Below are 11,103 nucleotides of genomic sequence, written 5' to 3'. Positions count from 1 at the left end.
GAGCTCTTCTGTCTCCTCGGACCAGCACTGCACAACCTTCTTAGCTGGATTCTCCCGCTTGAGTTTCTGCTTGTATGCCGGGAGAAGGATCACCGTCTTATGGTCTGATTTCCCAAAGTGCGGTCGGGGGATGGAACGGTAGGCGCCCTTGATTTTTGAGTAGCAGTGGTCAAGAGTGTTGTCGCCCCTGGTGGGACAGGAGATGTGCTGGTGGAATTTTGGCAGTACACTCTTGAGGTTGGCCTTGTTGAAGTCTCTGGCCACGATGAACGAGGCCTCCGGGTGTTCTGTTTCGTAGTTGTTTATTACTGTGTATAGTTCGTCCAGCGCCTTCCTCACTACTGCCTGGGGTGGGATGTAGACCGCTGTGATAATGGCTGGAGTGAACTCACGTGGAAGATAATATGGGCGGCACTTCACGGTCAGGTATTCCTTCCCCAGTCAAACAACAGTCCATTAACCTTGACTGAAAAACACATTCCTTTGTCAATTTCACCTTCTGTTACTTAGAAGCAAAATAAAATCCTTTTCAAACACACTGGGCGGGATTCTCCGAAGCGCTGCACCTGTTTTCTGGTGAGGCACGCCCCCGCCAGCGGCGGGATCCTCCATCCTGGCTGCCGGCCAATGGGGTTTCCCATTGTGGGCACCCCCATGCCGTCGGGAAATCCCCGGGCGTGAGTGCTCTGCCGGCGAAAAGGAGGATCCCGCCGACGGAGAATCCAGCCCACTATCCACCCAGGATTTTAACCCTTAAATTGCTCAATACTTAGAATCCAATATTCTTAAAGTCCTCCCATCATCACAGATAAGGGGATCAGACTGTTCATGGTATTCCAGGTGAGGTCTAACCTATGCTTTGTACAGTTTTGGCAAGATCACCCTTTTTTAAAAATGTATTTCATGAGTGTTTTCATTTAAGAGACTAATACATCTCCTTGAATGAGGAGAAGAAAATGCTTTAATATACAGGTGGGTGGAACAGGTGAGCAACATCACAATCGGCTCAATATAATAATCAGGCAGGATTGGTATTCACACTGCCCATCAGAGGCTGAAGGAGAGAGTCATAAAAAGTTGACAAAACGGTACACCCCTCCCATGCTCACAGGCCAACAGTCACCATGGAAATTCATGATGAGTCTCCCAGGCCACGGTCAGCTGAGACCAACTTACATCCCCCTCAACTCCAGCAGCGCCAAAGGCCCGGCCGACCCATCGCAGCCTCCTCTCTTCGGATGCCAGATCCATCTCATTCCATGTGGAAGTCAAGAGCAGATTCATCCAAACGAAGACAAAGAAAATGCACAGAACCCCCATTCCAAAGGGGCGTTACGTATGTGCCAGACAGCGTGGCAAACCCCAATCCAGGCCCGAGAACCAAAATCATTCCAGGTAAATGTAAAGAGAGACCAGCAGAGTCATGAAAGGAACCCTGCCCTCCCCAGGATACAGAAATCTTCCCAGGCCGCTGAAGGATAAAGTTAAAGCACCGTGACACACACGCACTCGAATGAGAGTGTTTCAATGCACTGACTGTGGAAAGGAAATAGTTACACAGCCTGAAAGAAAATCACATCATTCCCAGCAGGGAAAAACTATACTCCTGTTACGTGTGTCGACAAGGCTTTAAGCAGGAGAGACATAAAGCCCCCTCACAATGGAGAAACCCTGGAAATGGGCGGACTGTGGGAAGGGATTCCGTTCCCATCACAACGCGAGGTTCAGCGCGGCACAGTCACACTGGGGAGAGACTGTTCACCTGCTCCATTTGTGGGAAGTGGTTCACCCATTCATACAACCTTCACACACTCCAGCGAGTTCACACAGAGGGGAGGCCATTCACCTGCCCCGTGTGTGGCAAGGGATTCACTCGGTCATCCAACATTTTGACTCATCAACGTGTTCACACTGATAAGAGACCCTTTACATGTCCTGACTGTGAGAAGAGTTTTAAATGTAAAAAGGATCTGCTGACACATCAACACATTCACACCGGGAAGAGACAATTTACCTGCTCTGTGTGTGGGAAAGGATTCATTCACTCATCCCACCTGCAGCCACATCAACTTCTTCACTCTGATAACAAACATTTTAACTGTCCTGACTGTGAGAAGAGCTTTAAAAAAAAGGATTTACTAACACACCATATGCTATAAAAAAAGAAGGGCAGCACGGTGATGTGTTGGGTGCTCTGGATCCGTGGAACACATACAGGCCCCCAACACTTAAAATAGTGCAACACTATTTTATTAAGTTAGAAACTGTTGAGCATACTTTCACTGTGGGTTAACACGATGTTAGATTAAACTAAAGACCTATGCCTGTCCGAACCAGTCTATGCACTCAGTACATGGCGAAGATCTGTGCTGTAAGCTCTGTCCTTCTAGGACGCTGCATCCCGAATGAGTGGGAACTCTGATGCCCCCTGTCTTTATAGTGAGTGTGATCTAACTGGTGATTGGCTGCGGTGTTGTGTGTGTTGATTGGTCTTGCTGTGTGTCCATCAGTGTGTGTGTACCTGCACCATGATATACTGGTGTATATTATGAAACACAGTAGCATTGTGGATAGCACAATTGCTTCACAGCTCCAGGGTTCCAGGTTCGATTCCGGCTTGGGTGACTGTCTGTGCGGAGTCTGCACATCCTCCCCATGTGTGCGTGGGTTTCCTCCGGGTGCTCCGGTTTCCTCCCACAGTCCAAAGATGTGCAGGTTAGGTGGATTGGCCATGTTAAATTGTCCTTAGTGTCCAAAATTGCCCTTAGTGTTGGGTGAGGTTACTGGGTTATGGGGATAGGGTGGAGGTGTTGACCTTGGGTAGGGTGCTCTTTCCAAGAGCCGGTGCAGACTCAATGGGCCGAATGGCTTCCTTCTGCACTGTAAATTCTATGAAATCTAAAATCGAAAACATAAAAAAACAAAATAGATAATAAATAATGCCATAAAGAAACCCAAAACAGATTCGCTCTAATTCTATCTTCTATTGAAGTGAGGTGAGGACAACATACAGGCTGCCACACTCATATCCCCCCCCCCCCCACCCCCCCACCCCCATCCACCCCGCAAGGCAAAAGACAACAACAAGTAGTCAGCAACAGGGAGCAACGTCCAGGATTACAGAGGAACTGAAGAGAAATTTTCAGGATAAAGACATCTTCCATGTTGCACGATCAGACAAAGGATAAGACAGGACCAATGTGCACGCTTCAGGATCTCCCAATGATTCTGTGATGAATGTAGAAATTTCAGATATATTGTACGATATGTATTTGGTGCAGTAAGGGTTAAAGCCTGGGTTAATGTGTGTGACTGCTGCAGCCATGTTTTTAAATAATCCCGGTTTGAAAGACCGCTACGTTTTTTGCAAGCCAGAGGTGCAATTAAGTCATAGAGGTTTACAGCATGAAAACAGGCCCTTCAGCCCAACTTGCCCATGCCGCCCAGTTGTTACCACTAAGCTGGTCCCGATTGCCTGCATTTGACCCACAACCCTCCATACCCAGCTTTCCCATATAACTGTCTAAATGCTTTTTAAACGACAAAATTGTACGCGCCTCTGCGACTGCCTCTGGCAGCTCGTTCCAGACACTCACTACCCTCTGTGTGAAAAAGCGTACCCCTCTAGACCCTTTTGTTTCTCTCCCTTTGCACCTTAAACCTATGCCCTCTAGTTTTAGATTCCCCCACCTTTAGGAAAAGATTTTGACTAGCTACCTTATCTATGCCCCTCATTATTTTATAGACCTCTATAAGATCACCCCTAAGCCTCCTACGCTCCAGGGGAAAATGCCACAATCTATCCAGCCTCTCCTTATAACTCGAACCATCAAGTCCCGGTAGCATCCTATTAAATCGTTTTTGCACTCTTTCTAGTTTAATAATATCCTTTCGATAATAGGGTGACCAGAACTGTACACAGTATTCCAGGTGTGTCCTTACTTCTAAAGTCTTGTACAACTTCAACAAGACGTCCCAACTCCTGTATTTAATGTTCTGATCAATGAAACCAGGCATGCCGAATGCCTTCTTCACCACCCTGTCCACCTGTGACTCCACTTGCAAGGAGCTATGAATCTGTCCTCTTAGGTCTCTTTGTTCTATAATTCTCCCAACTCCCTACCATTAACTGAGTAGGTCCTGACTCGATTCCATCTACCAAAATGCATCAGCTCACATTTATCTAAATTAAACTCCATCTGCCATTCATGGCCCACTGGCCCAATTGATCAAGATCCTGTTGCAATCCTAGATAACCTTCTTCACTGTCCACTATGCCACCAATCTTGGTGTCATCTGCAAACTTATGAACCATGCCTCCTAAATTCTCATCCAAATCATTAATATAAATAACAAATAACAGTGGACCCAGCACCGATCCCTGAGGCACACCACTGGTCACAGGCCTCTAGTTTGAAAAACAACCCTCTACAACCACCCTTTGGTTTCTGTCGTCAAACCAATTTTGTATCCAATTGGTTACCTCACCCTGGATCCTCTGAGATTTAACATTATGCAACAACCTACCATGCGGTACTTTGTCAAAGGCCTTGCTAAAGTGCATGTAGACAACGTTGACTGCACTGCCCTCATCTACCTTCTTGGTTACCCCTTCAAAAAACTCAATCAAATTGATGAGACATGATTTTCCACTCACAAAACCATACTATGCTGACTGTCCTTAATCAGTCCTTGCCTCTCTAAGTGCCTGTAGATCCTGTCTCTCAGAATACCTTCCGACAACTTATCCACCACAGACGTTAGGTACACCGGTCTGTACTTCCCAGGCTTTTCCCTGCAGTCCTTCTTAAACAAAGATACAACATTTGCTACCCTCTAATCTTCAGGCATCTCACTTGTGGCTCTCGACGATTCAAATATCTCTGCTGGGGGGGCCGCAATTTCCTCCCTAGCCTCATACAATTCCCTGGGATAAATTTCAGCAGGTCCCGGGGATTTAACTACCTTGATGCGCTTTAAGACTTCTAGCACCTCATTCTCTGTAAATGTACACTCAAGACATCGCTATTTATTTCCCCAAGTTCCCTCACATCCATGCCTTTCGCAACAGTAAATACATCGCAACAGTAAATACATTAAACCATCGTAAAAGCTTTTGCCAATGGATTAAGAGGGTGCCCTGGAGAACAGATAGTTGGAGAAATTGTGCTTCACTTGGTAAGATGATGTAACTAATGGGAGGAGCGAGAGTACCAGGCATTTTGAAGAAAAGCAGGAGGTGCAGTTTGGAGATGTAAATCAAACTATGTAAACAGTTTTTGAAGACTTCTGCTAGAGATCTTGCATTGTTCTGACAGGATGAGGTTTCCTTCTTTAAAGCAGTCGAAAGATCGCTCTTTCTCAAAGTGGAGTATTCACAACATCTCCATACAGTGCTAACTGTATTTATCAGTGGATTGGGATCTGACATGATTCTGTTGTTTGAGTGGAAGTAAAGATAGCAGTTAAGGGTTATTGTGCCACTGTATTGATTAGCATTGTTTATGGGATAATTGGAAGCTATTTTTTTGTGTGATGTTAAAGATATTTTATTAGTGTTAGCAATACAGTTTGTTTTAATTTACCATATCCCGATTTTGTGTGAAATCACTCCTTAGTCTTACAAAGTCATTCTTAGTCTTACAAAATTAAAGTCAAATATTGGGGTTTCTGTCCAGTGTCTCAGCCACTGTTGGGGTCTGGTCTGGGATCGTAATAATTCCAATGATCGAAGTACGGAACACCATCATACCGTCTCTCCGACGCCCAGGTGGTCCACTACCTAGCTGCTGGGCAGGGGGAATGACTTGGCGGGTTGGTCACTTCCACCCCCTCATTTCTTTTTCAAATTAAGGGGCAATTTAGCGTGGCCAATCCACCTACCCTGCATGTCTTTGGGTTGTGGGGGTGAGACCCACGCAAACACGGGGAGAATCTGCAAACTCCACACGGACAGTGACCCAGGGCCGGGGTCGAAACCGGGTCCTCGGCGGCGTGAGGCAACAGTGCAACCATTTCCGCCCAACTTCCATCGAGAACAGGACAATAAAGGACCAGTGATCAGGTGGCCAGACAGGATATGCTGTGCTCAACTGAATCTGATGCAACCAGCCTCCAAATCAGAATTACCAAAGCATGGTCGTAGATTCTCAAACTCAATAGGGAACCCGCCTCCCATCTCTTGCCAGGAAATGGGCTCAGGGACTCACCGAGCGCCGCCCTCCCCCCAACCCCCCCCCCCCCCACCCCCCGCCCCCGCCCCGCCACAAATTGGACGGGTAGATGGCATGCCATGCAACAGGATTTCGACAGCACTAAGTAAGACCCTCACCAAGCATGGCGGCACAGTGGTTAGCACTGCTGTCTCACGGCGCCGAGTTCCCAGGTTCGATCCCGGCTCTGGGTCACTGTCCGTGTGGAGTTTGCACATTCTCGTCGTGTTTGCGTGGGTTTCCGCCCCCACAACCCAAAGATGTGCAGGGTAGGTGGATTGGCCACGCTAAATTGCCCCTTAATTGGAAAAATAAATTGGGTACTCTAAATTTCTAAACAAAACGTAGGACCCTCAGCAGGGAAAGTGCTCTTTCAACTGCAAGAACCTTCCCGTGCATTTACACCCCTCTCATAAAAGTATTCCACAATTCTTCAAAGCGAGTGTTAGCAACCTGCACCACAGAGCCAAGGTCCTCAGCCAAGGGAACATCTTGGATGACGGCCATCATCCAAATGTCACCATGGCGAGAACCCGCTCAGCAGCAACTGCACCACTGCAAGCTGGACCCCACCCCGGCCCATTCCGACCGCCACGAACAAATGATGATTTAAACATTTTCTCTCAGCTCTCACAGAAACACCAATCAGGAAAGTCCAGGGACATAGCACATGCCATGTAACCCAGAAAAAGGTGAACAGGAGGTGTGCACCAATATGAAAAGAGGGATTAAAGGGTGAGCAGAGGCGGAGCTCGCGGAAACACGGCCGCCCCCGCGTTCACATCAGGTGACCCCCCACTTCCCCTTTGAATAAAGACCAATATTCCATTTGCCCTCCCACTTACATGCTAGCTTTTTGTGATTTACACACGAGGACCCCCAAACCCCTCTTGCAGTTGCAGCTTTCTGCAGTCTTTCTCCATTTAAGTAATATTCAGCTTCTTTATTCTTCCTACCAAAGTGCAGTTACCTACATTATATTCCAACTGCCAGGTTTTGGCCCACTCACCTAACCTGTCGATATCCCTCTATAGGCACTGTGTGACATCCTCATTATTTGCCTGCCCCACCTATTTTTGAGTTATCTGCAAACTTTGCAATATCTCATTCACTTCCCTCATCCAAGTCATTAATATTTATTGTAAATAATTGTGGACTCGGCTCTGATCCCTGTAGCACCCCACTAGTTACAGGTTATCATCATGAAAATGCATCTCTTATCCCAACTCTCTGTCTTCTATAAGTTAGCCAATCCTCTATCCATGCTAACATACTACACCCAACACCGCAGGTTCTTATCTCATTACGTGGCCTTTTGAGCGGTACCTTATCAAACGCATATAGTAAATCCAAGTACATTACATCTACTTGTTCTCCATTATCTATCCTACTCATTACCACCTCAAAGAATTCTACTAAATTTGACAGGCACAATTTCACCATCATTAAACCATGCTGACTGCTTGATTATTTTATGTGTTTCTAAATGCTCTGCTATCATATCCTCTGTGCAGCACTCCCTCAGTACTGACCCTCTGACAGTGCAGCACTCCCTCAGTACTGACCCTCTGATAGTGCAGCACTCCCTCAGTACTGACCCTCTGACAGTGCGGCACTCCCTCAGTACTGACCCTCTGACAGTGCGATACTCCCTCAGTACTGACCCTCTGACAGTGCGACACTCCCTCAGTACTGACCCTCTGACAGTGCAGCACTCCCTCAGTACTGACCCTCTGACAGTGCAGCACTCCCTCAGTACTGACCCTCTGACAGTGCAGCACTCCCTCAGTACTGACCCTCTGACAGTGCGGCACTCCCTCAGTACTGACCCTTTGACAGTGCAGCACTCCCTCAGTACTGACCCTCTGACAGTGCGGCACTCCCTCAGTACTGACCCTTTGACAGTGCAGCACTCCCTCAGTACTGACCCTCTGACAGTGCAGCACTCCCAGTACTGATCCACTGACAGTGCTGCACTCCCTCAGTACTGACCCTCTGACAGTGCAGCACTCCCTCAGCACTGACCCTCTGACAGTGCGGCACTCCCTCAGTACTGACCCTCTGACAGTGCAGCACTCCCTCAGTACTGACCCTCCGACAGTGCAGCACTCCCTCAGTACTGACCCTCTGACAGTGCGGCACTCCCTCAGTACTGACCCTCTGACAGTGCGGCACTCCCTCAGTACTGACCCTCTGACAGTGCGGCACTCCCTCAGTACTGACCCTCTGACAGTGCGGCACTCCCTCAGTACTGACCCTCTGACAGTGCAGCACTCCCAGTACTGATCCACTGACAGTGCTGCACTCCCTCAGTACTGACCCTCTGACAGTGCAGCACTCCCTCAGCACTGACCCTCTGACAGTGCGGCACTCCCTCAGTACTGACCCTCTGACAGTGCAGCACTCCCTCAGTACTGACCCTCTGACAGTGCAGCACTCCCTCAGTACTGACTCTCCGACAGTGCAGCACTCCCTCAGTACTGACCCTCTGACAGTGCGGCACTCCCTCAGTACTGACCCTCTGACAGTGCGGCACTCCCTCAGTACTGACCCTCTGACAGTGCAGCAGGATGCACTGGGAGTATTAGCTTGTGATGGAATCGGACCATGGTTGCATTATTGTCTGAATTAGAGGTTGCATTCTATCAGTGAACTGAGGCTGGTATTTTGGACAATGCTCTCGGTTGGTGACTGTGGAAGGTGCCCAGGCATGCAGGCATCTGGCAGGGCTGGCTTCAGTGCAAATACAATGCAGTTACTTGTCTGCTCGCACTGATGCACACAGCGCATGCTTTGCACGCTGCGGAGCTATTTTAACTTTCTGTGATTCTCGCTCTATTGCAGAGTCAAACATTGAGAGCAGAGTCTGCAGCAGTAAGCGGTGCAGCTCTCCCCTCCTGTACACAGAAAGAGTGGCTGTGAGATCTCCCTGTGCAGCGCCTGCCCACCAGCCGGCTGGATCTACACGCCCAGCTATTTATTTATTTATTTATTGGCTTCTCCGCCTCCTCGCTCTGAACTTTGTCGCTGCGAGAGCAAGAGAGAGAGAGAGAGCGGGTCGGCTGCAGCAGCAGCAGGTATGGAGCGAGCAGCGCTGCTCCCGGGGAGCTGGCAGCTGTCAGTCACCCCGGGAGCTGTCAGTCACCCCGGGAGCTGTCAGTCACCCCGGGAGCTGTCAGTCACCCCGGGAGCTGTCAGTCACCCCGGGACCTGTCAATCACCCCGCGACCCGTCAATCACCGCGGGCAGCGGCCGGGTTTTGGCGCCCGAGCTGCCGGTTGTCCGGCGGCCCGGCCGGGCCTGGCCTCCCACTCGAGGCCTCGGGCCTGTCGTCCGCGGCCGAGCCGGCCGCTTTCCTGTCGCTAGCCTCCGATGTGAGGCCTGCAGGCCGGGGAGGAGGTGTCGGTGTACCCCCGGTCTGAGGGCGCGGTGCCGCCCGCCGGTCCCCTCACTCCCAGCCCGGGGATGAGGAGGCCCCGGTTGGGCCTCGGGTCTGAGGCGAGCATTCCGCCGCTGAGGGCAGGGCGGAAGGCCGGAGGTCAGGGAGCGTCTCACGGGTCGGCCATTGACCCGCTCCTCCCCCCCCCCCCCGGGGAGGCATTGACCACAGGGTCTGGGTACCATGGGCATTGTCCACAGGGTCTGGGTACCATGGGCATTGACCACAGGGTCTGGGTACCATGGGCATTGGCCACAGGGTCTGGGTATCATGGGCATTGACCACAAGGTCTGGGTATCATGGGCACTGACCACAGGGTCTGGGTACCATGGGCATTGGCCACAGGGTCTGGTTACCATGGGCATTGGCCACAGGGTCTGGGTATCATGGGCATTGACCACAAGGTCTGGGTATCATGGGCACTGACCACAGGGTCTGGGTATCATGGGCATTGACAACAGAGTCTGGGTATCATGGGCATTGACCACAGGGTCTGGGTATCATGGGCATTGACCACAGAGTCTGGGTATCATGGGCATTGACCACAGGGTCTGGGTATCATGGGCATTGACCACAGGGTCTGGGTATCATGGGCATTGACCACAGGGTTTGGGTATTGTGGGCATTGACCACAGGGTCTGGGTATCATGGGCATTGACCACAGGGTCTGGGTACCATGGGCATTGACCACAGGGTCTGGGTACCATGGGCATTGACCACAAGGTTTGGGTATCATGGGCATTGACCACAGGGTCTGGGTATCATGGGCATTGACCACAGGGTCTGGGTACCATGGGCATTGACCACAGGGTCTGGGTATCATGGGCATTGACCACAGGGTCTGGTTACCATGGGCATTGGCCACAGGGTCTGGGTATCATGGGCACTGACCACCGGTGTCTGGGTACTTTGGGCACTGACTATCACCAGGCTCCGGGTATCATTGGGGGAACTCCAGTAAAGTTTGAACACCTTGTGTCTATTGGCAATGCAATTAGTGGGGCTTTATAAACTGAGTCCTTTGTTTCTCCATCCCACCTCCCCAAACACCCCCCCCCCCAACACACAAGGAAACTAGGGTCCAGGAGAGCACTGAGACGCAGCTACCCCAGTTGAACATCAAAGTCCTGTTATGGCCCCAATTTTGGCCCATTTTCCCTGACCAGTCAAATTGCAATCTCCAGTGGGCTCTTAAATGGTCCTGGGTATTGAACCACCATTTCTTCATCTGGATGCTCTGTTCGTGTGGAAAACCTCCCGACATCCGTCTTAATCCTGCTTTTAAACTAGTTTGCAGTTCATGTAGACTCTGCAGGACCTGGGAATGGGTCAGTACACACCAGGAAAGGGAGAGTATTTAAATGGTGTTATCTGTAAAGTGAGCTTATCTCTCCTGTTATTGAGTGAATGGTCTTTGCTTAGAACCGGTGTCGACATCCAGGGTGTACACAC

General features: G+C 50.0%; 1 protein-coding gene across 3 annotated transcripts in view; it reads left to right on the top strand.

Annotated features, from left to right (window-relative positions):
• Positions 1–9,014: 9,014 nt before the first annotated feature.
• Positions 9,015–11,103, top strand: part of ppp1r26 (protein phosphatase 1, regulatory subunit 26) — a 36,997-nt gene continuing 34,908 nt past the window's right edge. For 2 of the 3 annotated variants that reach the window (XM_072488930.1, XM_072488931.1), the window contains exon 1: positions 9,520–10,979. In XM_072488930.1, coding sequence (XP_072345031.1) covers positions 10,884–10,979 — 96 coding nt within the window. In that variant the 5' untranslated portion in view covers positions 9,520–10,883. Of the gene's footprint in view, positions 9,290–9,519; positions 10,980–11,103 lie in introns of those variants that run through there. The other variant, XM_072488932.1, reaches the window with a different exon arrangement.

The sequence above is a fragment of the Scyliorhinus torazame genome, chromosome 22 (genome assembly GCF_047496885.1).
Source record: "Scyliorhinus torazame isolate Kashiwa2021f chromosome 22, sScyTor2.1, whole genome shotgun sequence".
Lineage (NCBI taxonomy): Eukaryota > Metazoa > Chordata > Chondrichthyes > Carcharhiniformes > Scyliorhinidae > Scyliorhinus > Scyliorhinus torazame.
The sequence above is the reverse complement of the archived record's forward strand: the minus strand, read 5'-3'. Positions and strand labels throughout refer to the sequence as shown.